At 36.0% G+C, this 27,690-nt stretch overlaps 2 protein-coding genes and 1 pseudogene across 2 annotated transcripts; 2 read left to right on the plus strand and 1 right to left on the minus strand.

Moving 5' to 3' along the window:
• Positions 1-2,062: 2,062 nt before the first annotated feature.
• On the plus strand, positions 2,063-6,233 carry LOC110685780 (uncharacterized protein At3g49720-like). The gene is made up of 7 exons (XM_021862303.1): positions 2,063-2,423; positions 3,013-3,194; positions 3,390-3,429; positions 3,889-3,918; positions 4,510-4,884; positions 5,139-5,194; positions 5,878-6,233. The coding sequence occupies exons 2-7, from the start codon at positions 3,072-3,074 to the stop codon at positions 6,028-6,030; spliced, it is 777 nt and encodes a 258-aa protein (XP_021717995.1). The 5' UTR covers positions 2,063-2,423; positions 3,013-3,071; the 3' UTR covers positions 6,031-6,233.
• A 6,193-nt stretch (positions 6,234-12,426) lies between these two features.
• Positions 12,427-13,143, plus strand: LOC110686242 (probable indole-3-pyruvate monooxygenase YUCCA7). Its single transcript, XM_021862861.1, has one exon. The coding sequence runs from the start codon at positions 12,427-12,429 to the stop codon at positions 13,141-13,143; it is 717 nt and encodes a 238-aa protein (XP_021718553.1).
• A 3,757-nt stretch (positions 13,144-16,900) lies between these two features.
• LOC110685781 lies at positions 16,901-23,336 on the minus strand (annotated as a pseudogene).
• Between the last annotated feature and the right edge of the window lie 4,354 nt (positions 23,337-27,690).

Consider the following 27,690-nt stretch of genomic DNA (forward strand, 5'->3'; position numbering starts at 1 on the left):
ACCGAAGTGAAACTCTCTGATATTTTGGTGGGAAATGTTCTTCATTTTAGGCCCTACTCACAGCTCTCCATCTTATGCATCAAAAGGTTCAAGTAATCCATATTCTTCTTCCCCACCCCCCCTTGAAAGAACATCAGTAAGTTTACTTTCTTTTCTATATAGATGTCTCATTAATGAGCGTAGATTGATAGAAATGGCTTTTGCGCTGGTCAATCTCCCGCACATAAAATTCCGATCAACAACTTGGAGGTATGGCTGAGTGGCTTAAGGCATTGGTTTGCTAAATCGACATACAAGAAGATTGTATCATGGGTTCGAATTCCCTATTTGCTCGAAAGCAAAAAGAGTTATGGATATTACCTTCCTTAGGTCTCCTTTTGAGCTTGTGAGGTAGAGAGAGACCTCCCTTAGGTTCTCCTTCTTCACTTCTCATTGTCGAGACAAAAAAGAAAGCATAGCACGGGCTGCAATAAGGGCTCGCTGGGCGACAGTCAACCGTCCACTCTCGAGATTCATATTGATCAATCGATCTCTGCGTCCCTCCCAGACTAAGGGAAGAAGGTCTCAGATCACTGTAGTTCGAGCCCGATTTTCAAATCCAAAGCTTCGTTGGTGAAGGGAACAAGTACTTCCGAAGGAGGAAATGAAATCGAATAGCCTGGCTGCCTTTTTTTTTTTTTTTTCCTTCTTTCTCCTCGACAATCATGCTGCACGCGCATGTAGGGCAGGAACGAAAAAGATAACCTAGCCAGTAAACACCCCGCTATTTGAGAAAGAAAGTAAAGGGTCGCCAAGGAACCATGCATTTCTCCCGGGTTGGGCTCTCGTGTGCCCGGAGTTTGATCAGATCAACTAGCGACCGGTTTACAAAAAGAAGGAGTTAAGCAAGGGCCAAGATATTTCTGGAAGAACCTGGGCGAAGTTAGCGAATTACCTAGTGCTAAGAGTATCTTCAAGGTAAATTTAAAGTACGGTACCAACAAAGACGGTCTTTTCTTGTTTCAACGGAATGAAGGCAAAAGATCCCGTTGGCATTGTTTACACTACAACATAGAGGGGACGGCTCCTCTAGGGATGGAAGTAGGCCCAGCCCAGGCTTGTGCGGTTAAGGTTGTTCTACAGTACAAAAAAAAAAGGTTAAAGTGCTCTTTCAGAAGACGAAGTCTTTCAGTTCTTAATCCTATATATGTTTATGAACCTCCCGACAGCTTTGATAAGAATCATCGAACTAATGGACGGACCGCAATGTAAGCGAGACTTGCTCAATCATAACATTGGGTATGTAGGTCCAGCCGAGACTATGTTCTATTGACCAAGTGCAGTTGCCTCAATAGAAATGTTTTCCCCGGGATTAAAGACGGAATCTTTCTCATTAGACCGGCGAGGATGCCTGACCAGGGTTTGTAATCCAATGAGTTCCGATGACTCTTGGAACTCGTCTTTACGCCCTTCATTCAAAATTCCGGCATCTTGTATTTCATAAAAAATTGGGACAATATAATCCTTACGTAAGGCTATCCTATCCAAATTTCGGGCATTAAAATACGTTTTAGGCGTGGATGCTATAATCCATGCTTTCAAACTAATTTCGGAATTTTTATTCCAAATTTAAAATGGGTGTAAGGGGTTTTTACGAGGTCATATAAGATTATAAGTTGGTTTGAAACCATTATAAGCCTACCAATATGTTTATAAAGTCTTGATAATGACTTTGATTTAGTAATGCATCTAATTTGAAAATTTGTTATAGTAGTTAAAAGCTGCAAGCATCCATAATAGGCAGTTATTACGCACATATGGGCTGTTTGGCTGTGACATAGTTTAATCCCTTTCAAGATCTACACAAAAAAGTGAAAAACTGTATGTAAAAGTACTAAAGTATTAAACCTCCTAGGACACCTTGTACATTGCTTTAACAAATGTAAAATGTCTGAATAAGATCGAAGAGACAAGGACAAAAGTACCCCTTAAAATACAAGTAATTGCACCAACGCCGACACTTCTTAACACACAGCACTTGAAAGCAGCAAGTGGGCAGCAGTGAGTGTGAGGAGTGAGAAATAAAGTTGCAATCTTTAAAAATTAAATAAAATGACAACCCTTTAACAATGGCTTATTCTGCGCCCCACCGCGTATTATAAGATCTTCACTCTCTTCTACTCTTCTCTTCTCTTTCCACCTTTCATACAATAAACGCGCTCTATCACTCTGTTTTTCCCTCTTTTCCTCTCTTTCTCTCTCCTCTTTAAACAACACTATCTTCACTCTCTCATACTTTTTTCGCAGTTTCTGAAATACCCAACTCATATTCTAGATTCTATATCAAATACCCACAAAATTTATACTTGCAAGATAGGAAATTTTTAAGTGGATCTGGATTCATAAGTGCATCAAATTATTCAATTGTTCAATTGGTTAATGTGGTAATCTCAAACCCCATTTCTTGTAATTTCTGTATCTTTTAGTTGTGATTAGTAATTTGGGAAGCTGGGTTCTTCATTACTTGCGGAATTGATTTTTTGATTTTTTTTTTATTGGATCTGTATTGCTTTATTTGCTTCAACATATGTTCATTTATTTATCTATTGTTACATTTTTATATGGTTTTTAGTCAAGGGCGAATCTATATGGATAATAATTTGATTCTATGATTTTCTTAGTTGGTAAGATCTGTGATGGGGCTATGCTTGATTGATGATTGCTCTGGAATTGCATATATTATACTGAGAAATGTTAAGCACGTTTATATGATGATTAGTATTGATAATGTTAGATTAAATTTTTGTGCTTGGTAGAATAATATCTTGATTCATCTATGTATTGATGTGTTTATTTCTGATTTTATAATAGTTTGAGTTATATACAATACGCCGCCTTCTAATCAAAGATCTCGTTTTTGTTATGAATGTATTTAGAAAATGTGGATTCTTCTTGAGATGGTTCACTCCTAGATGTGGTTAACTTGATATGTAGCTCAACTCATGTTGTGTTTTTCATTATTTTTAATCTCAGGTAAACTTGTATCGTCTATATACATTGGAGTATAAATTTACTGTAAAGGGGAAGAAGTCATGTCAAGGAGACCTGTAAATCCTACTCGCCGTTTGGTGGGCAATGGAGGGTTTCCGCTAGCAGGAGCGTTCCCATCAAAGACACGCTCGTCTCCCTTGGTTTCGGTTACCCTTGTGGCACTGGTACGTCTTTGGCATTCTAGCAGTTACTTCATTAAATGACTGTATCTTCACCAGATCAATGTTTTTACGTCGTTTATAATTGTATCGTAATCATCTGATACCATGTATCTTGTCCATTTGTCTAGGTATATTGATACATGATATGTGTACTTAAAGATTTTGCTTCTAACCCTATCATTTTCTTTTTGTTTGCAGGGTGTATTTCTTATTGTTGGGTATCTATACAGTGGCTCAGGTGCATCTTGCATTCTTCTCTATTTTTTTCGTAACAGTTACCTTATATGCCTATAATATGATCATATTGAACTGTATCCGATTGACATCAATCCTTTCTAGATTCCATATCTGTTTGCAGAAAAGCTGCAATTCTTCCTAATTTTTAGTATTTTGGTTTAGTAGATATGTTCCATAAACATGTTTACTAATCCTTGAGCTGTAGATTGAATATTGAAACTCTGCTAGACTAATTGAACAAGGACATGCAATTGCCTAGCTGATTTCTTAAACAAATTACGTTTTTGCTTGTTATTATGAAAATTTCATGTCTCCTTTCCTCCTTATTCTACTTGCTTATACAGTGGCTCCTTAAGCATTTGTTGTCAATCTTCAACCCTTCCCTGGTTCCCCCCCCTCCCCCCTCCCCCTAAGGATTATTTTGTGATCACGTATTGAATTGGTTGTTTGTATCTTGCAGGTAAAAAAGACATTGTTAGCAGAATTGAAGGTAGATACACTTGCTCATTTCAAATTTATGATTGATTTCCTAGCACATATCTTCTATCGGTTTCTTTGTTTCATGTCTCATTCAGTTTAATATTCTGTGTGCTTTGTTTGCTTTTCTTCTGTGTATATAAAGGAAAAGAAACGATGTAATCTTTCTCTTGATTGACATAAATTGTATCAGCAGTTATCAGTTGTCTGTCAGAACCAAATTATGCTAAGTTCTTTGATGCAAATAGGTTTCCGCTTCTTTTTTTCTTTTGGATAGCAAGCAAATTGAATTTCTAGGTTTTGTAGCTCTTTTAAATCAAAATCTACTTACTGTATAGCAGAAAACTTAGCCTCTTTGTATGGAAGCTTCTGATCAGTGGTTCAAATATACCTTTCTAGAGGTTTTGCTTGGAAAAGCATGGTTCAGTAACACTTAGTCTGCACTGCAAGCCCAGTAGTTGGCAACTAGACATTTTTCTGTTTGTTTTTGCATAATTATCCACCTCTAGTAGTCTGGTTACTCTTCCTACTCTCCAATTTTAGCCTTTGTTCTAAATGATGTAACTGATCTGAGATGTAACTTTATTGTTCACCTCTTATGCAGGCGAGTTTTCTGGAACACTAGAACTTCAGAAGGCAATACCTCTTCTGAAGAAAGCTTACAGTGATGGCATGCACAAGGTTTTGCATGTTGGGCCTGATACCTGTTCCGTGGTCTCTAAGTTATTGAAAGAAGAGGATACTGAGGCATGGGGCGTGGAACCATATGACCTAGAGGATGCTGATTCAAACTGCAAAAGTCTAGTGCGAAAGGGCATTGTACGTGTGGCTGATATCAAATTCCCATTGCCATACAGATCACAATCATTTTCATTGGTTATCGTCTCAGATGCATTAGATTACCTCTCACCAAAATATTTGAACAAAACTCTTCCAGAATTAGCAAGAGTGGCTTCTGATAGCATAGTGATATTCACTGGTATGTCAATATCTTTCTTTTTCCTCCTTGTTCAACATTATTTCTAAAACCATTGCAGCAACTCATTGGAAAGGTTGTGCCTTCTTTAAATATTTTCATGATTTCATACATGTGGGCCTTTAATGCAAGCTTTGAGATGAATTCTAATAAACTTCTGTAGATCCCTTGATGCTGCTGCTTGAAAGGCCACTTTGCTTAGCTATCAAACTTTTGTTTAGTTACCTATCTAATCGGTTACATACATTTATTTGTAGGTTTTCCTGGTCAGCAGAGAGCCAGAGTTACTGAGCTGTCCAAATTCGGACGCCCGGTGAGTTCTCAGTGACTTTTATCCAATGCCCAATCATGTTTTATTTCAGAATTTGATCTGACTAGTTATAATTTTTAGCAACAACAAAGCCATAGCCTTATCCCTAAAGAGAGATTGGGTTAGCTACATGAACCGGTAGTCTATCTTATGTAGTCATCCACAAAGACTCTCCTTCATTCGCTCTATGGTTAATTTTTAAGATACAATATAATTTGAAATGGATCTCATTACTTGTTACCCTCTTCTGAAAGTTTGGCTTAGTAAATATAATTTCAAATGTTTCCATCCCTTGAATTGGCTATTTCTCATCATTGGATCCCAAACGAAAAAAGGAGGGAAACAAAAGAGATTACAAAGCTTGGACTGAAATGAAAGGTGGATAAAAGATAGAGATGGTAGATCCATCTCAGCGTAAAATATATCCTTGACAAATATAGGGCCGATAGTGGCATTTTGAGGTTTTCCTGACTAATGGGTTTTTTTTTTTTTTATAAAGAAAATCCTTTGATGTTGGGTGAATTCGTCTATTTATGTGATAAGATCATCCTGACTCAGGTGTTTGGTCTAATATGCTAATAATGTTGACTGGCATATACGAAGTGAAATGCAAACTTTCAAGCTGCTTAATATCTGGGAAGCCTTAAGTGTAAATGACACTTTGTTTCTGATGATTCTTCCTGTAGGCTAAAATGCGCAGTCAGTCCTGGTGGGTGAGGTTTTTTGTTCAGATTGGTTTGGAGGTAAACGAAGCTGCTGCCAAAAAGTTTGATCAAGCTAGCATCAAAGAGTCATACAAGCCAAGCTGCCAAGTTTTCCACCTGAAATCGTTTCATTAACATTGCAAGGGCTTCAGCCTTTTTAGGTGCTTGATGCATATTAATAGAAAGGGTGCTTCAACAGAGTATACACCTTATGTTGTGTAGTGCTAGTTTGGTGTAGGATACGTTGATTCAAAATCACTTTTTGTTGTGTTATCAACTGTTTTACAAATCCATACATTCAATATTTATTAATCAAAATACGGAAATTATTTATTTAATGGTCTATGTACTGATTAGCAATTCAGAAGTAATTTTTCTAAATAAACTGAAAAAACTGTCTTACCATCCTCCTCTTCTCTTGATGAATAAATACTATCTACTCTACCTTGTAGTGGGAAGGTGAGAACTCGATCAATAAATTAACGGCTATATGAAAATTTGCAACCATTGGGATGAGCAGCCGCCTAGCATGGAACGAAACCAAAATGATTTGTTATTAGCACAAAAACCATGCATTCATCGGTAATAAGCATATATTAGTAATATTCCCTTTAGCTTTTTTACTTTTCTTATAGTTTAAGTAATTTCTACGGAGTTACTCCGCTTGATTAGCAACAATTTAACACTAGTCTTGCTCTCAGCTCGTTAAGTCATTATATATACATCTTTTGTTCTCTCTCTCTCTCTTTTTTTCTTTCCTTCTTCTTCTTCTTCTTCTTTTATAGGAGTCCTAAAGGACACTAAATTTCATTAATTAAAGCTATACGACATGTACAATTGACAATTAACGATAATGAAAACGAATTTAACAAAATCAAACAAGAATTAATCGGGGAAGGGCTAAGAATCCAAATACATAAATATAACAATTCGGCACATTCTCGATTCATTGTCTCATACAACTTTTTGAGTGGATCCGTCGTCGCTTCGCAAATTTGTGAGAAATTAAATTCTTGTGCTGATTCCGTAACCCGAATCGAAGCCATAATCAATCGTAGCCTCGCACAACCGGAGATCAAGTTAAACACAAATAAAACCTTGTCTTTCAAAGGAGTCAAAAAAACCCTTGTCTTTCGAAGGTGATCGAAAAAACCTTGTTTTCAAAAGAGATAAACCCTTTCTTTCAAGGGAGACATTTTTGTAACCTAAGAAACAAAAGGCTTAAAAGAAAATAAAGATTGGGGCTTTCCACCGGTGAAATCCGATGGAAGCCCCTTTAAAATTGACAATGGAGGCTAGAGTTTAGGAGAGAGAAGAGAGAGAGGAGGCTAGGATTTTTTTTTTTTTTTTTTAACTTTGTGACATAATTGTCTTCTGTTCTCTTTTAATTATGTTTGAACACGTATATTAAGGGATATAATTAGTTGACGTAGATTTTATAGTAGAGAGTGAATAATAAGAATAACGAATGAATTAATTGTAGTTAGTATTTAGTAAGACGAATTACATAACATAAATTTCGAAGAGATCACGAGTGAGAGAGAAAGAGATTAATAGAGAAATTTCCATCACACATGTTAAGTGCATGAAATTTCAAGTACTAACAAGTATTTTATGGATATCCTAGAAAAAATTATATGAATATAGATTTTCCAACTGAACTATTGTAGCTATTGTATTGATTTACATAAGATGTTAAATTTGGCATGTCTAAGACCAAAAGTATAGATATTGTTGAAAAAAATATCTATACTGGTTTTACCTATAAAGGTTATGGGGGGGAAGTACATTTTATGGAGTATACTATGTAAATACATATTTTTTTGAGTAACAACCTTTAATTCCTAAATAATTTGTATCATAAAATTTTTTGTATACATTCGATGTACAACAATACTCCCTCCATTTTTAAATACTTGCTCCCTTTTTCCATGCACCGAGTTTTAGAAAAAATTGGAGAAAGTAATAAAATATGGAGGTAGTGGAGTAGGTTAAAGAATAAAAAATTGTATAAAAACAATAGCTGAAAGAATTGGAGAAGAGAGAATATGAAATCAATAAAATATGATTTATGTTGGATCTGCTAGTTGAGAGAAATGAATTAAATATTGTAAAAGCTTTCCAAATACTCCCTCCGTTTTTAAATACTTGCTCCACTTTCCTTTTTTGACCGTTTTTAAATACTTGCTCCATTTCCTAATTCAATGCATGATCTGTGCACTCGGGTGCACCATGCAGATGGTGCACCTGGTTAAATAAAGAAAAAGGGCGGAAATAATATTTAGCTGTTTGAAAAGGAACATGTTTGTGTTTAACAAAGAACATGCATTATTAAAGAACATAAAGACATTACAAAAAGAACATGATAAAAACTTTATTAAAATTTTATGAAAAATTACACATTAACGGAAAAAAACTTTACCAAAGATATCATTTCCCCAAAAATTGTTTTTTCACTCTCCAAAATTTAACTTTCCATAATAATTTTAGTTTTTTCTCTCTAAAATATTTTCAACTAAGAAAAAACCAAGATTTCATTTTCAAATTAAATTTCAAAATTCAAAATACCATATATTAAAAGAGCATAAAATATAATGTAAAGAACATATAATTCATACCCGAAGAACACACTGATCAAACTCAAAGAACATACGATAATAAAAAATAATGATATATGATAACTCAAAAAAGAATTTGTGTGTCACTCATTACCTCAAATTAAATACGAGTCAAATTCAAAGAACATACTTTGTATTATTGAAACTCAAAAATGTTTTAAAAATGTTTTTAAAATGAAAAATGTCCATTAAGGATAATAATTTAAAACTGAAAGCAGATTAAAGGGTATAATTCCCTATAATTTCGCCCAGATTTTTTTTTTATTATTTTCCATTAATTTTTTTTATTTTCCACTAAATTAATGTTAATTAGTTATGCCACATCACCAGGTGCACCATGAGCATGGTGCACCCTGGCGTATTATACAATTTTCATTCCTAATTTGGAAATCTTTCACAATATTTAATTCATTTCTCTTACCTAGTGGACCCAAAATAAATCATATTTTATTAATTTTTTATTCTCCCTCCTCCGATTCTCTCAACTATTTTTGCTTTTTACAATTTTTTATTCTTCCCCCTACCCCACTACCTCTATATTTTATTACTTTCTCCTATTTCTCCTGAAACTCCACGCATGGAGAAATGGATCAAGTATTTACAAATGGAGGGAGTGAGGAAATGGAGCAAGTATTTAAAAATGGTCGGAAATGAAAAGTGGAGCAAGTATTTAAAAAACGGAGGGAGTATTACATTAGTATCACAAATTTTTTTGATGCATCTGATGCACAGTAATTTTATTGAATTACTGTACATCGAGGTAACTTTTATTAATTTAGGGTAACTTTTAGACTTTTTTGGATAACATTTATCATTAAAGCATTAACTTTTATTTATATCAGGGTATCTTATATATACTAAGTAACTTTCATTAATTATAGGGTAATTTTTGATCATTTAAGGTAACTTTATAGTAGATTTACAATATTTATTGTACATCCAATTTTTTTTTTAAATGTTTGTCTTTGTATTATATCAATGGTATATTTTAAAACTTGGTACATAAATAAAAAGTTTATCTTAGAATTCAATAAACAACCTAGGCATCGCATGAGGCACCAAACTAGTACATATATAAATTTACTCTATATACAAAAAATTGACTTGGTAAAAATCAATATATAATATCTGTTGATTGTCTATTTTTACTTCTCTTTATTGAAATAAATTGAAATTTTTTTCTTTTAACTTCCATAACCTTATCATATGAGTAAACTATATATGGAATAATATTCGCTTGTCAAAATAAAATTTTCTTTTCTATCAAAAAAAGTCAAAAAATAAACCTATTCTCAACAAATTTTCTCTTTTTATTAAAATAAACCTATTCTCTACAAATTCTCTCTTTTTATATCTTTTTTCTTGGAAAAAAGAACAGAGACTGAGATCATAACCAAAAAAAATTTATTACACGCAAATAATCTAACAATAATATATATGGAGGAAGCCCAAGTTTATTTAAATAAATTAACTACTTTATCAAGTAATCAATAAATATGAGACCATATTTAATGAAAAAGTTAATTATTTACAAAAATATTATATAATAAACAAAAATGTTTATCTCAGAATTAAACTTGTATTTTCTGCTATTATTATATATGGTCGTATTTTAAAATATTATATTTATTTCGCTTAAAAGTTGAATTAAAGAATTTATCAACTACGTTATTCGACCTCGGAGTAGATTTCCCAAACAAAGATGATGAAGAAACAAAGCTAGCCATACATATACTAGTACTATATATTAAATTATAGATCTTCCAAAAGAAAGATATATAAAATAAAGATAAAAAGAGGGACGTAAAAGAGTCATGAACATTAATTGTAGCTTAACGTGTTCATCTATAATACGGTTGTCCATCTTAGATCTCAATTAAAAACCACTAAAATTTCAGTCTTTGCCTTCGACTTAGCAAACTAATTCCTCTATATGCGACCATTATCACTACTAGGATGTAACAACAAATTAAACCTTAATTAGCATAATTAGAATCTCTAAATTAACATTTTACAGGAGATAATGTAAAGTCTTATTCACGTAATATCCTAGCAAAGCAACATTAAATTATCTAGTAGTTTCTAAACTTGGGTGCACAAGTCTACTAATATAATATACTATGTTTTAGTTCATCAAGGATGATTTAATTCTTGGCATAAAGAGAAATTGTTGTGTAATCTTCTTTTAATTAGGAGTGCCACATAAGCTTACTTCATGTTAATAAGAATTTCAAAAGCGGTGTTATTTATGTATTTTTTTTTATATGGGGACCCAATTGAGGGGATAAGAGAAATCTATCAAACGATTCTCATAAGATTTGATATGTAGACCATAGGGATCTAAGGGGTGAGGAGATATGCGACCTAAATCTCTTTGCTTATAGTAACACAATCATTATAGTCGTATAGATAGTCTAGTTAGGAGTCGGGTTTAGAAGGTTCATTCATCTTACCTAATTTGTTTCAATTAAAATCTAACATCTCATACTAGTGTGAAGAATTTACATTAGACATTTTGTTCTTTAACATAAGACACTTTGATTTATAATGCAACCTTAATTTCAAAAGTTTTTTATGAAAAAAACTCAAAAAATCTAGGTAAGATATCAGCTTCATGGAGATCACAATTAAGGATGTTAATTAATTGATGAGTTCAACACAGGCTAATGGTTATTTTTTCGGCTTGCAACACTTGTTATCGAGCTCAAATTTAAAGTTCATTTGCATAAGTCGAGTTGAACATATACGCTAGTGGTTGCTTGGCTTGCAATCAAGCTCAGGCTTCAAACTTAAAAGTTCACTTTAACTCAATAAACCAGGTAAATACACAATCTTGTCAAGTAAAACGCATAAAATTTTCCCAAATTAGTCGAGTTGCTATTTGCTTCTACTAATCATCTTTCAAAAATCTTCACAAAAGTAACAACGAAACCTTTGAGAAGACATTTTTAAAGTTGAAAACTTTAGTAAAATTTCTTTAAAAGAGAAAATGCAGGATTTGGTGGAGCAAGTGGCAATGATAATGAAATGATTAAAAGCAACTTCTAATGGCAGAGGCTATAAAATCATAATGCAACAAGTCAACAAGAAGTATATAATGTTAATTACATATAAGTATATGAAATAAAATTCAGATACAATACTTTTTTGTATATGACAATCATACATCTAAACAACTTGAATAGAAGAATTTCTATATATACATTGTATAATATTATGAGTACAAGAATATTTTTTGAATTATTAAATGTTTAATAAAATTCTTTGAGCTCTTCTATGAGAAGTTAATTCACATGTTAGTCTCATGCATTTTTTAGAGTATAGCCATTAGATGACCAAAAAATCTTGGTCATGAAATTATTTATTAATATTCTATATTCCACCTCATCAATGAAATTTTATGACCAAAGTCATTTTAATACCCTAATGGTTGTCCTATTAAGTTTGGTCATGTTTTTTTTTTTTTTTTTTTTTTTCTCCTAAATGCTTTCAAAAACAAAAAAGGAAATTGTTCGCGTTAGTACACTTGGCAGCCTTCAATTCAATGCCACATTTTATACTTTTGGTCATGCTCTAGCCTTGGCTGCCAAAATTCGTGGTTCAAAAATATATTTATTTTTTTTAACGAATGGTGCAAAAATATATTAATGCTTTATACTTTTATGCCCTTCTTTCTCCTCATGACCAATCCTTTTCCACCAAATGCAATGCCATCCAATGTCGCGGGTATACTCTTAATTCTTCCCCTTATTTAAACCCTCTTACCACCTCCCCCATTCTCACTATCTCTCTCTTAAAACTCGTTCGCGATTTCTCTCTCCTCTTATTGTTGACATCTCCTTTAGTCCTTTGAACACCTTTGATAGACAAACAACCTAACTAATACTTCAACTCTACTAATTATATTACCATTATGAATCCGGTAAGCAATGCCGCTTTCATAGCCAAAACCACCTCGGCCAACCACGAAGAATTCTTCACTAAGCGATGTGTGTCGGTGAATGGGCGGGTGGTAGTTGGTGCTGGCCCTTCAGGGTTAGCAGTGGTTGCAGGGCTTAAGGAACAAGGCGTCCCCTTTATCGTGCTTGAGCGAGCCAACTGCATTGCCTCGCTATGGCAAACACGTGCCTATTATAACGGCCTTAAGCTTCACCTTCCTAAGCAATTCTGTCAGCTTCCTAACTTCCCTTTCCCTGATGACTACCCTGAATACCCTTCAAAAGACCAGTTCATAAACTACCTTGAGTCTTACGCTACGAAATTCAACATACAACCTCAGTTCAATGAGTCAGTGCAGTCTGCTAAGTATGATGAAACATGTGGTCTTTGGAGAATTAAGACTGCTTTGGGTGTTAATAACTGCACCAACAAGCGTGATGTTGAGTATATATGCCGGTGGATTGTGGTTGCCACCGGCGAAAATGTGGAGGTGGTGATGCCCAAGTTTTTTGGGTTCCATGAATTTGGTGGTGATATTATCCATGCATGTGAGTACAAATCTGGTGAGCAATACCGCGACAAAAAAGTTATGGTTGTAGGGTGTGGAAATTCGGGCATGGAAGTCTCTCTTTACCTTTGTGACCATGATGTTCAACCCTTACTTTGTGTTCGTAGCTCGGTAAGAACATAAACTGAACAAACCTTTTTGAATAATTCATGTTGATTTTACATTTTTAATTACATGCTGGTCCATAGGTCATATTTAACTTTAACTCATCATATTCCAAAATGAATAATTGACAAATACTTAATGTACATGATTCATATCGTAGCTCTAAACCATTAAATTTTAGGCTTTCATGAAGGGAAGGCCGTGTGAGCAGTGTGACAGGGTTATAATTACAGAAAAATCAACTTTAATTGACTCTTATGTGTAGGGAAATGAAGCATTAGTGTAATATATTCGTATTGTTTTGAGCAATTGCAATTTGCAAGGTCCTATTATGCATGGGTGAAGGTAGCACATAGTGTTGAAAAATGCACTTGCATGTCTATGTGTACGAAAATTACGGGCTGATTGGTAGGACAAAAGAGGGGATAATTAATTAATCAAGGCCACCACTACCAACTCGCACCACTGCACCAGCCAACTCGCACCACCGCACCACCACTAACACCGCACCAGCCAACTCGCACCACCACTAACACCGCATCCTATAATCACTCTCACCACAACCAAGATTTGAAACCCCTCCATAACCAACCTCACCCAACTTGCACCACCACTAACACCGCCACCACCTGAAACCCCACCATCAACAAAATCCCAAAACCCCATCACCAACGAAATCCCGAAACCCCACCCTGTAGTCCCCCTCCTCTCAGCAAATCGAAAGCCACTCCGCGGCAAGAACCTAACCCACCTCACGTACTCACCTTCCCCGCCGGCCGCAGTAAATCGAAATCCACCACAAAAACACCAACCCCGTCGTTTTTCTAACATCGCACACCATTTCCAGCATTTCCAGCCACCACCCAGCCAACCACCCGACGCACCTCCTCCACCACTCGCCACCCTTCGCCGCACCTCCCCCGCCCCTGGCCACCGCTCCCCGTGCCCGCATAGCTCTCCCCCCCCCCCCTGAAAAAACCTCCCCTAACCTCGCAAAACCCTAGAAACACGGTGTGGTTTTCGGTGGTGCGGTGGTGGCTAGTTGTTCTGGTGGTGGGGAGGTTTTCGCTGGGGTGCCTGGTTGTTCCGGGGGGAGGGACGGCGAGGGTGAGGGGAGGGATTTCGGTGGGGTGGCTAGTTGTTCCGGTGGTGGGGAGGGTGGTGGTATGGTGGTAGCTAGGGAATGAAATGGAAATACTTAGGGGGGGTGGGGAATCAACTTGGAGGGATTTGGGGGAATGGGGAGGGTAAAGAGAATGTAAAATGGCCTAACAAACAACAACAAAAGGAATAATTCCCGTTGATTTCCATTCCCTTTAATGAATATCCCTAACCAAATGACGTGATCTGTCAACCTTGCAGCCGTGGACGACGTACGTCCAGAGTGTCGCTGCCGGATTTGCGTGCTTCCACCCCACCGACGATTTTCCGCTTCCGATAAGTGGTTTTTTTTTTTTTTTTTAATTAGATTTTACTGGTATGGTTGGGTTTCAGGGTAGGTATGGTGATGTCTTGGTGGATATGGTGGTTTTAGGTGGGTTTTGGTGTGAGTACTGTGGGTTTGGGTTGGTCTCGATCGATGGGTCCATTCAATAAAAAATTTCTTGTTTGTAACATCACTTAAATAATTGATGCATCAACGTAATACTCGTAGTTTTTAATTTCAATTAGAACTGTATTTGATACTCGTATGTATGTGTCCAATTTTCTCTAATCTCTAATTATTCAATTTGTTGTAATTTGCCTCTAAAGATTAAAACAGCAAAATAACTAAAATATACATATAAATTTGCCTTTTAAAAAAAATAATTTTGCCTTTAAAAGCTTAATTTAGTATAAAATAATTAATATTAATTTATTAATAAAAAGAATCGGATATCGGATATCCGAAATATCCGATCTGAAAATTTCGGATATCCGGATATCGGATATCCAAAGCTTTCAGATCTGATATCGGATATCAGATATCCTAATTTTCGGATACGGATATCCGATCCGAAATCCACTTTCGGATCCGTGTTCGCTTAACAGTTAAGCAACTAATTAATAGAGGCAAAAGTCTGTTATGTGTTGACTTGCTCACTCTCTCTACTTAGCCAAAGGTAGATGTAGTATAGACGCAACTTGTTAAGCAATTAGATATTTCATTTGGCAATCTCTAAGCGATATTTCTGCTCCATGAGCTACAGAATGCTTCCTACAATCTAGTTATTAAGTGCTTAACTATTCTTGATATATATATATCCCCCCCCCCCCCCCCTCATGCCATTATGGTAGTTGATTATTCGTGATGAAGCTATGCAAAAATATCACATTTAGCTAATGATACATGAAATTTACACTGAAATTTAATTGTAATATCTATGAATGTTTTGTTTTAAACTTTAACTTGGTTATCATATAGAACATGTTAAGCTGATTGAAAAGCATAAAGATTTTCACCATGTCATGCAATTTCCCTTGGAATGTAATGTAACACGGTACATATTCTAGTGGTGATCACCCGTCTATATGCTTTGCAGATAGAGAAAGATGGTAACGAGGCTTGGAGTAGCAGCAGCAGGAGCGGTAGCAGCAGACGAGTAGGTAGGCATCATTGTGGCGGGGGGCATTGGAAGCCTGCCTTGCAGACCATCTCTGAAATCTAAAGTTGGGAATTAATCACCCTTTTCTTCTCTGCTTGACAAACTATACATCTGATGATCTGAACCCTCTTTAATTACATCAGTTTGGCTCTATATTTGAACTACAGGACTAATTGGGTATTCCAGTTATTATTTGTATCATACAAGTAGTATACTAGGTGTATACTATATTATTATTAAACCTGTTTTCTTGCTCCAACTAAGTCAACTCTTGAATAGTTGTTCTGTATCTTGGAAGATATATTATGTGCTACTTTTGCTGGCCAAAACCAGGATGTCTTATGCTGTTATGCTATTGTTTCTTCAATTAACTGTCTTTGGAAATTTGTCAGTGTGATAATTTCAATTGGATTTTGCCTGAAGAGGTTATAAAAAAAGATCAGGTTGGGTTGGGCCTTAGTATAACATCTTATGTCTAAACCCGCAAAACAATGTTGGGCTTGTCCGGTCAAAATCGGTTTTTCTTGGCTAAGGTTTTAAACTAAAAATATGTTTTTTGGTTTGTCCAAAGTTCAAATCCACATTTTTTTCGAGCTAGACCGGATCGGGCTAATGAGTTGGGCCATTGATGATCACCTCTAGATTCAGAGTATATGATAGTGTAAGAAAACTTACCTTCGATTATCTTATTGAGGTGTTACGTAACTAGGTCACTTTTTTTTTTTTTTTTTGGTGTTTAGAGAATTACAAGGGCAGGTGATGAGAATCGATCCTGAAGGAAAATTTTAACCATTTGAGCGACCCCTCACTCTCACGTAACTAGGTCACTCAGGTGGTTAACATATTAGTTATTTAAACACAAACTGAACACATTTAAAGGATAAATACAAATTTACGAAGTACTTTGTAAAGAGTATCAATTAAGGCATTCGTTATCAACTTTGCAATTTACTTATTATCCCACAAAAGCTTAAACTCTTACTCCGTTGTCCGTATTACATTTGAGCTTGCCAAAATAATTTCCAATTGACATTGCGTTTGTCAACCTTCTGGTAAGAGTGGTAACTAGCGCAAAGGTGTTGCGTACTGATTAATGAAGCTTTCTAAGCCAGGACCCTGCTTTGATAGTTATAGGCAGTCGATAAATTTAGACGACCAGCACTTGTTTACGGAATTAAAGATAACTGGAGTAAAAAAGAGAGAAAAACAATACTACTGAATATGATACATTGTTACGTATGATCTACAATTCTACAGCTTGGATTTTATCCAAAACAAGCAGGGACACCACGTAAATTATCCTACTCAAAATGGTATTTATTTTTCCTCTCCTCTCGTCTTGATCTGGCTAGCTGACCACGCAACATAAATCACTATCTACTAGAGTTGGTCACTTGGTCTTTATAAAAAATTTAAGCGATGTATTTTCAAGCACTCTTCCTTCCAGTCATTATATGTCTCGTTTACATAAAACAAACCAGTTAATTGCTTGTCCTCTGCAAGTTGTTGAGCGGGGGTTCCTTTCTTGCTAGCATTCTTTGAACCTGTGATTTGCTTGGGGAGGAGCTTTTTCATTAGCACTATCAAGCCTTGTAAATATTTGTTGGCACTCTTAAGGGCTAAATCAAGTGCCTCAGCAACAGGCCAGCCAGCTTTCACTGCAAAGCCTTCCTTCTTCAAAAGCTCTCTCCAAACATACTCTCCATAATGTGGGCAGATAGGGGTAATAAGTCGTGTCTGAATGTCCATAAAACGATGCACCAAAAACCTGTTCATGCCTCCAACCCCACAAGAAAGCCTATATTCATCCCTAGCAGCTTGCAAGTCATAAATTCCAGTCTTAAAAGCATCTCAGAACATATAGTTCTGGCAGTTTTGCTCAGTCAGCTTTATTGCCAAATTAATCTCATTTTTAAACACCCGATCAGCATAAGAAGAAGGCTCACCCGATCTAAGAGCTGTATCAGCAGCAAGAATTTCTTCCATCCAGGAGATCTCTTTTGTGAGGCGCAATATTGCTTCATTTGCAGTTCCAAATACAAAATTTGCATCATCAACACCGTCACCAGCATCAGCAAGAGCAAAACGAGTGGCATCTGCAGAGAATTCTTCAATGGCCTGGCGTAAAGTCCTGAAGTTACCAGTGGACTTGGACATCTTCTCAGCATTTAGCAAAATGTGCCCATTACATCTGAAACCACAAGGCCAGTGGCGCTTGTCCACAATCGGTGTGTGATTATAAGTACTAAATGTCAGATGGTTCTGGATAAGGTCTTTGCCAGACACACGAAGATCAAAAGGATACCAATATTCAAACTCCTGCTTCATCAAGCTAAGCACATTTGGATCAATATCTGATGACTCTGGATACGGACCACCACAAAACAGGAAATCCCAGACATCATCGGACATTTGTTCTGGCTTTATCAAACTGGCATTAGATCCATACATGTCTCCATTTTGAAGAAAATGGACAACAGTATAGTAAGCCATGTATATAGTTGAATCAGAGAGAGACTCCACAAGGTACTACTCATCCCAAGGGATACGAGTCCCAAGGCTAAAAGACCTTGAGCAGGCCCATTGATTTAGCCAACTCAAGGTGTGTTCAAAACCATGACGTGTCTCATCAGAATAGCAATTCATGTTATCCAAGCACTCCTTGGCTAGTTCCTTCCATTCAGGTTCACCATATGTGATGTACCACTGGTCTGTCAAAGCCACAACACATTCATCACCTGATCTAGACATGACTTTTTTCTCAGGTTCACTATACAAAATAGCTTCACCAGTTTCTAAAAGCTTACGTCTAACCTTTGGCTTGGCATCCTGTACCTTCTCCCCAGAAAATTCACCAACAAGCATTGTCCCTTCGGTGAAACCCTTCAAATAAGTTAATCGCTTAGCTTCTGCAAGCTTGTCCTTTTCATTTTGGCTCTTGATCTTCAAATCAGTGCAGACCTTCTCAGCAGGCTTATCTCCGAATTCAGGGATATCAATGATGGGTATGATATTATAGGGAAGTATCCATTCATCTTTCACACCAAATTTCGCCTGCAGAGCTGGCTTTGCCTTCAAGTCATGCAGGGCCATATAGTCATCAGGGGCATCACTAGGGACACTGGTTACTATCTCTTTATCTGTCAAGATAGTTAACATGGGAAGGGTGTAAATGACTTCATTTTGCGCAAGAGGAGACTTCAATGGCAAACCAATCAATTCATGACCAGTAAGCTCGACCAAGCATGTTGGCTTCTCAGGGACCCTTGAGTAGGTCTGATATGTAAGATTAAGAGCTGCCCTCTCAGTGACCACATAAACATCTGTCTCATTAATTTCAACGGCCCCATATTTTCCTTCAGGCAATACCCACGCATTTGTTTGACCATACATGGTCTCTGGCCTCAAAGTTGCAGCAGCCAAGTATACTTTCCTACCCTCTAAAGTGCTCAATTTTGCAGGAAATGGAGGAACAACTTCCATCTTTATTATTGTATATTCTTGAGGCTTGGATCCCTTCACCAGAAGCCCTGTCATGGTCTGCACAAGGTTGTCCATCTAGCGGAGAGAAGATTGCGTACCTTTTATCTTTCACAATCTTACCAGCTGCTTTGAGCTTCCGCATTTGCCACCTCACAAAAGAATCAAAGTATGGATTAACATCAGTAGTGACAAAAGAACGCCTCCAATCAACTCCCAAGCCAAAAGCTTTAAGGTCTTGAACTGCCAAGGCGGAAAATAGGTCAACCATTCGTATGGGTCCTGAAACTTTGAGATTTTTTCATCGGAAAGGCCAAAACTTCGCATGATCTCCCACTGATACAGAGTTGTGCTAGTTTTGGCTGCAGCCTTGGACTTCTTACCCCTGAACTTATCAGGAGCTGGCTGTGATCCTGCATTTAAATCCTCTTCTTCTGATGGCTGGCTAACTTCCTCCTCCACTGCAGATGGAAACTCAGGTGGATCTCCAAACAGTTGACTCTCTCTTGCAAGTTTATCTGCTGCAGCCTTGATGGGCATGCCAGTGCAGTGGAAACCAAAAGGAAATAGTACATTGCCTCCTCTCAGTCTGTGGTAAGCTGCAGCAAATTCTACCTGGAAATTGAAAATGCATGCCCAAGATGCAAATAACCATTCATATATGGAAATGGAAAGTTCCCAAAGAACTTTTCTCCGTCACCAGGAGGCATCTCTCCGGGCTCAGCATCAAATACATGATTCTGGTCCCACCACATACGGACCTTTGACTCGATATCAAGTAGACGATCTCTCTTAACCAAGCTTTTACTACCATCCACCATGTTTAAGGAAATCTTGCAGAAACTGTATGGAGGAAAAAACTAAAAAAAAAAAAACTTCAATGGTAGCGGCAGAGACATGAATGGATATAGGAAATATTCTTGCCATCTCATATGAGCTACATCCATTTAACATAAAAAATCCTTCGACATTCGAATTAATGTGATAAACAAAGCTATTACATGTATCTGTCATTCTGTCCATGCTGACAAATTGTTTAGTAAGGCAGCAACAATGTCTAGACGGACCAATTCGCCAAACCTTTTGTAACAGTACGTATTTGTAAAATTGTATTGGACAGCAAAAAATCTTTTATGTATACGATGCATTTACAAGTTGTACAAACTAAATATTCTCCCTCTTACAAAAATTGTCATTTTATTTCCTAGGCCATAATTGGACCATTATTTTTTTCCTCAATGTATAGTGGAAAAACTTTAAAATCGTAAAAGGAAAGATTGTATGCATGAAGGAATTTCACAGTGTGAGTCAAGGAATTTCTGTACGTATGCAGATGATTAAAGTTTGAAATACATTGAAACAAATAAGCTTATTTACAAACAACGGGAATCAAAGATAACAAAGTAGAAAACACCACAGTCAACATGCACAGCATAGAGAAGCAGATCACCAGTATACAACAGCAAGCTGTAGAATAGATGACTTCACACTTAATGTTCTCTGCCACCAATAAAATTAGGAACGTGCAAAATTCTGAAAACTCGTTGAAATTGAAGAATAAAAATATAGGTATCCTAAGTTAGATAACATGCCACTTAACTAACGCAAAGAAGGAAGATTGGAAGAATCAAACCAAGAAGGTTAAACACCTTTTGTTACAGCCTTACAGGAGAATGATTATCCCCCAATAAAGTATAGCAACACTTGATTTACAATTTTTTCTAAGAGCTCTTGATCTACATCAGCAGGTAGTATAACTAGAAACCAATCAAACGTCATTAAATCTTATACAAAGTTTGTATCCAAACAAACAGAGATTGCTTAATTGAAAGTGTACCAAAATTGTCATGTTAGTCCCATGCAGGACTTTCGATGACATGTTGCGCAAACCTCAAAAAATCTCTTCAGGTTTTCAATGCAAGAATGCACATGAGAAATCAAAAAGCCATGCAATGCACAAGTCTAGACATAATTATGCATTGAAATCATTTGACTTGAAGGATTCAATGAATGAGATGGAACCAAATGAAAGCAATGGTCAAACTCCATAATTTTAAAAGTCAACTATAACCACCATGCAAGGTACAGAATTTGAAGCAAAACAGGGGAAAATGCCACACAGTGTGAGACTTGGCTTGAAAAGGGAAGAATCTGTTTCTTCTATTTCTGTTCTGTTCCGAATTTTTATATAATTTTTAAAAGTTCTGAACGCTTTCTATTTTCTGTTCGAATCTGAAAGTTCTTAACACTTACACTATACATTGGCAAACCCTTTTTACTACCTTATTCCGCTTGCTCCACAATATTTATACCTTTTCACTTACTCTCTTTATCCATATATCTCTTACACCCACCCACCTTTTTACACTTTCTCTCTTACTTAATCCACCTTTTTCTTACACCCACTAAACACATCAACCATCCTATTGTCTTTGTGTACAATAGTAAAAAATATATAAAAAAAAAAAAAAAAAGGAAGAGCTTCTGAAAACAGACGCACTATATAAAAATTATATGATACCAATATTGCAATTAAAAAAAAAGAACTCAAAGATAAATATGGATAATTGTCTATTAAAGATTGAATAGGGTTCACAAGTTAATAAATTAATAAAAAAGGATATCAAAACATGAAGCTTGGATTTAATTATCATTTAATCTAAAACGAAACATGTTCACCTTTGAGAAAACTGAAGTCTGCTTGTCAAATTTCTCAAGCAATTCCTGAAGATCATAAATTAAAAAAATTACAAAGAAATATTTAGTATATACTTTCCTAGTAAATTGACATTTGAGAGCAACTCCAATCAGCAATCAATGTACATGATGTCGGAACCAATTCTATTAACCAATTAGCTAAATTTAACATCTAAATAAAATATATTCAGTGATTATAGCTTCAATATTAGCCATCAACGCAAAGAAATTCCATCACAAATTCAGTGATTATAGCTTCAATATCAGCCATCGGTGCAAAGACATTCCAATACAAAACCTACTAGCTAAACAATTTTCATTGAAAATGTCAGAATCGAGAGGTGAGAAAATGAAGGTCATAAAGAAGAAGATTATGGGTACTTTACCGGGAAGAGTAAAAACCCAAATTCATGAGATGTTCCCAGAAGTTTAAGAGTTCACCATCCTTATACCGCTAACCAAGAGATCATGGACACTCTGCATCAAATCAAAACTATTCTTAGTTAGACAAACACCAAAGATATGAGTTAGCTTTTCATATCTCGTTTCCTGGCTCTTTCTTTCTCCCCTGTCCGCTAATGGTCCTCCACATAATATATTTTTTGTTTTCACACCCATCTCTCCAGGTACTCGGAAATTAAATAAGAAAACCCAGGCCATACCTGAGCGAGGGCAGGAAGACAAAGCCTATTTCATAGTTTCATCCTAACATTATTGAGCTATAAACAAAAGCCTGATCGATTAGGCTGAAAGGTTGAAGTGGTTTAATGGTGTTGGTGTTGGAAGTTCTTGATATAAAAACAAAGAGTGTTGAGTGAAAGAAAGAAAAGAAGAAAGAGTAAGAGTCACAATTTAAAGGGAAAAATCCCACATGGGTAGAAGGAAAAGTTTTCTTCTTATTTATATATAGTACTATGTTAGTACTTTTTAGTTGAGTGACTTGGAGGTGGGTGTTGTGCCACACACACGCGCGCTCGCAGAGCCGGGTCGAGACTTGGGTCTAGGGGCGAGCGTGAGTCCTTCTTAACTTTTTGGAGAAATTTTATTTAGGTTGATATTCCCATTAATATGTCCGTTTTTTTTTTCTGTTGGAATTCCCTTAATATGTCCGTTTTTTTTCTGTTGGGATTCCCAGTTAATCTGGACACTATTTTGGCTAAGTTTATGAGCCACGTTCTTCTTTGATTGCGGAATGTAACGGCCAGCCGTTACTTCCTTGATTTTGGCTGCCGTTTCTCCTTGTTTCTTGCTGGTCGTTGCTGACTACCTTCCTCCTTGCTGCCTATATAAACCCAGTCTCTCCTCAAGCAAGATACACAAAAAAATATTTCTCCCTCTTCTCTCTTCAGACCTCTAAACACTGTTCTTTATTTTTCTGGGCAAATATTCTGAGTTCCAGTCGGATTTGTGAGTGCACATAAACTCCGGCGCCGTGCTTATCCTGGAGGGCGACCGCTTATTGTCTACTGCACCGGGAGGTAGCGCGGAATCGTCTTTTAGGTCAGTGGATCACCACGACACGGCTACTGTTTGTTGGTTCACGCTTCAAGAGATAAGTTCATTGTTTTATTAACTTTAGTATCATATTAGTTTTAACAGTTGGGGTCTTGTTAATCATCAAACTTTTTCAGAGGGGCTAACTAAGGGTGCTAAAAAGTCAAGCCAAGCCTGAATAGGAGTAGGCTTGGCTCGAGATCATTAAGGTTTAGGCATGCTTAACTCAGCAAACCTAAAACCCGAGCTCAGCCGGGACACCAACAGCCTTAAAAGGCCCAGCTCGTTCACTCGATTAGGCTCGGAATATGCAACACATTAGCAACAAAATTCAACACAATTATCAAATTAGAGTCGAAAATTACATACTTCTCGCTTAAGAGTTTCCAATGTAAAGTGCACATAACAAAATTCTAGCAACATAATTGCTCGTTTAAGTCTTTCACAATTTTAGTAATCATAACCAATAATTCAATAATCCACCTTTAGAGAAACCCTAAATTGACTTGAGATGCAAGAGGCAAATGACTAAACAGGCAATTAAATCAAGGATGGTGTGAATTAAACCCTAAATTGTGATACTGAGATTCGAAAATAATAATATTTAAAAAAATGTACCTCAGAATGAGCTTGGAGAAGATAAAGCTCATAAGGTACTTCAATGGAGAACTCAGAGTAGTGCAGGTTAAAATTATACAGTTGACCCGTTTTGGCTTTATCACTGTTCACACACTTATCTTTACCGTGTTTTGTGATTTATATACATAACGGAAAATATAGTCAGGTGGGATCTTGTTAGATTTGTGACGATATATAGTTTCACAATATCAATTTTTTATAATTTTTGCTTATCGGTAATTAAAGATATTAATGGTTGAATTTGTGTATTGGCAAACGTGACTAAAGAAACGTGTCAACTAAAAAATAAACGGATAAAGTAATATATACATATAGTTTATTCTCGAGTTTTTAAAGATCGATTAAAATTTGTGATTATAAATCCCTTAAGTTATAGTCAATAAAATAAGGGATTTATAATTTTTTTTTAGAATTAAATAATTCAAATGTCACATAAACAAAATTGGCGAATGTGATTTTAAAATTTAAATTAATTAAATATAAATTATTATCTTTTGATATTATGAATTTTATCTCTATTAAAAAAAATTAGGAATTTTATCTAAATGTATAACGAATGAGATGAAATTCACAATTTATTTTAAATTAAACATATTAAATGATAAAAAAAAATACCAAATTTTATCACATACATACAAATAATATTTTTTTTAAAAAAAAATACAAACAAACCGTGCATTGCACAGACATCTAGTGAACAATCAAAAAAGAAAAAAAGTGTTAAGTGTCGTATATTTGGTAAAACTAATTACGTGCATTTTAAATTACGTTGTATTTGAAAATGAGATCATCTAAAAATTAAATGTTAAATGTCATCTAAAATAATGTGATTTTATTCTAATTGGTAAATTATGCTCTATAAATAACGATTTATAATACCCAAAATAACTTATTTGAATATTATTAAACTATGATTACTTAACAAATACTCCCTCCGTTTTTTATTTATAAGCTAGAGTTACTATTTTCGTTCGTTTTTTTCATAAGCTAGAGTTCCATTTTTAAAAATCTCTTACAATTTAATAATATATCTTTACCCACTAATGTCCCCATATTTCTTACTTTATCATTTCTTACACCTCTAATGGTCCCCCCCCTTTCTCACACTACTTTAATTTTCAATAAAATAATAACTTTATCTACCCCACTAAAAAAACGAAAGAAGTATATGAATTTGATATCAATTGGCATGAAAGAGATTGAACTCGTGCCTTTTGCCTTGCATTTCGTCAATTTATATACATATATGAAAGCTGTAATTTGGCCACCAATCTAGCTGTAATTAGGCCACTGTACTAGGCTATAGACTAGGCATAAATCTAGGAATTAGCTAAATTACAAACTCTGGAAATATCTAGGAATCTAAAATACAAACTCTAGAAATATCTATTATACAATAAAGGAAATTGCATAAAATATTGATACTAAAATATTCTGTCTAACACTCCCCCACAATCGAAACGGGAGGAGCACGAACGTTGAGACTGTTCTTGAAGTCATCAAATAGAATTCTCGGGAGACCCTTTGTGAATAAGTCAGCTAGTTTATAACGGGACGGAACATGAAGAACCCGGACTTCTCCACGTTTAACTTTTTCACGAGCAAAATGAATATCCATCTCAATGTGTTTAGTTCGTTGATGTTGGACGGGATTCCCGGAAAGATATATGGCACTCACATTATCATAATAAACTAGAGTGGCTTTTGTAATAGGACATAACAATTCAAGTAATAGGTTCCGAATCCAGCATGATTCGGAAACAACATTTGCAACACCCCTGTATTCAGCTTCAGCACTTGACTTAGATAATGTGGGTTGTCGTTTTGATGACCAAGAAACCAAATTATCTCCAAGAAATACACAATATCCAGAAGTGGAGCGACGCGTGTTCGGGCAACCACCCTAATCAGCATCCGTGTATGACAAGAGGGAATTGGTAGAGGATTTAAATAGATAAATACCAAAATTAATCGTTCCTTGTACATACCGGAGAATACGTTTTAAGGCCTCCATGTGTTTGACCTTTGGGTCATGCATAAATAGACAAACTTGTTGAACAGCATAAGAAATATCAGGTCGAGTAAACGTTAAGTACTGAAGAGCACCTGCCAGCTAGCGATATTTAGATGGGTCATCATAGGCTTTCCCGTCATTTAGCCCGAGTTTGCCCTTCGTATCAACAGGAGTAGCACAAGGCTTGCAATTAGACATGCCTGCCCGTTTTAGAATCTCTTCGGCATGTTTTCTTTGCGACAAGAAAAGACCATCGTTTTCTCTGGAAACTGCAATACCTAAAAAATAGATCAAAGGACCAAGGTCTTTCATAGCAAATTCAGAGCTGAGCTTTGACATAATCAATTTCCGAAGATTATCTGAAGAGGCAGTGAGAGTAATATCATCGACGTACAGTAAGATATATGCAATGTCAGAACCACGACAGTAGATAAAAAGAGAATTGTCACATTTGCTATTAACGAAACCAAAAGAGGAGACAAAATCAACAAAACGTTGATACCAAGCCCTGGGTGCCTGCTTCAAACCATAAAGAGATTTCCGGAGCAAGCAAACATGATTAGGAAGAGTAGGGTCCTTAAAGCCGAAGGGTTGGTACATGGAGACAGTCTCATTCAAGTTTCCATGCAAGAAAACATTTTTAACATCTAATTGATGAATTGGCCAAGATTTTGACAATGCAATACTGAGAACCACCCTGATAGTTACCGGTTTGACAACCGGACTAAACGTGTCCTCACAATCAATTCCTTCCCGCTGAGATTTCCTATCACCTACAAGTCGGGCTTTATGCCTCTCAAAAGTGCCATCAGATTTCATTTTATGTCGAAAAATCCACAAGGAACGAATGACATTTACATTAGGAGGACGCAGGACTAAATCCCAAGTCTTATTTTCAATAAGAGCATTATATTCATCTTGCATAGCATGTTTCCAATTTGCATCATTAAGTGCACACTTCGGGTTCTTTGGAAGTGGAGAGATAGTTGGAGTGGAAGCAATTAGAGAATGATCATGGTATTTGGGATTTGGCTTAAATATACCATGTTGACTACGAGTAGTCATGCGGGATGGAGGTGATGGAGAAATACGAGTGGATGAGGATGAGGATGACAAAAAAGGGGAGGGTATGGATTGTCCACTAGAAGATGGAAGATGTTGTAAGGTAGTAGGCTCAGCTTGTGTAGATTTGTAGGATAGAGAATTGGGTTGGGCTTTATGTGGATGGGAGGAGGAAGTGGAAGAGGAGATAGGTTCATGTGAGTGAGTCGTGTGTTGAGAGGAATTTGTAGTGGATGGGGCTGAAGCATAATGATGTAGATAATGAAAATGTAACGGGGGAATATCAATGTCTAAGAAATCATATGTGGAGGTAGATGGGGAATGAATTTTTGAAAATGGAAAAGTAGTCTCATCAAACCAAACGTGTCTAGCTACAATAATTTTACGGGTGGACGGATCATAACACTTGTAACCGCGGTGATTAGATGGATAACCGAGAAAAACACAAGGGGTGGACCGAGCTTGTAGTTTATGAATGTTTGGAAAAAGAGGGAAGCATAGACATCCAAAGACTCTAAGATGGGAATAAGTAGGAGTCTTTTGGTACAAAATTTGAGTGGGAGATTTGTAGCCTAATATTTTAGAAGGCAAGAT

Source organism: Chenopodium quinoa, unplaced genomic scaffold (genome assembly GCF_001683475.1).
Source record: "Chenopodium quinoa cultivar QQ74 unplaced genomic scaffold, ASM168347v1, whole genome shotgun sequence".
NCBI lineage: Eukaryota > Viridiplantae > Streptophyta > Magnoliopsida > Caryophyllales > Amaranthaceae > Chenopodium > Chenopodium quinoa.

What these genes read in the sequence shown, in the direction of transcription:
- LOC110685780 (XM_021862303.1), top strand. Translation starts at nt 3,072, where the DNA reads ATGTCAAGGAGACCTGTAAATCCTACTCGCCGTTTGGTGGGCAATGGA. An exon ending in TAGCATAGTGATATTCACTG is followed by an intron (nt 4,885 to 5,138) that starts GTATGTCAATAT and finishes ATTTATTTGTAG; the next exon opens with GTTTTCCTGGTCAGCAGAGA. An exon ending in TGTCCAAATTCGGACGCCCG is followed by an intron (nt 5,195 to 5,877) that starts GTGAGTTCTCAG and finishes TTCTTCCTGTAG; the next exon opens with GCTAAAATGCGCAGTCAGTC.
- LOC110686242 (XM_021862861.1), top strand. Translation starts at nt 12,427, where the DNA reads ATGAATCCGGTAAGCAATGCCGCTTTCATAGCCAAAACCACCTCGGCC.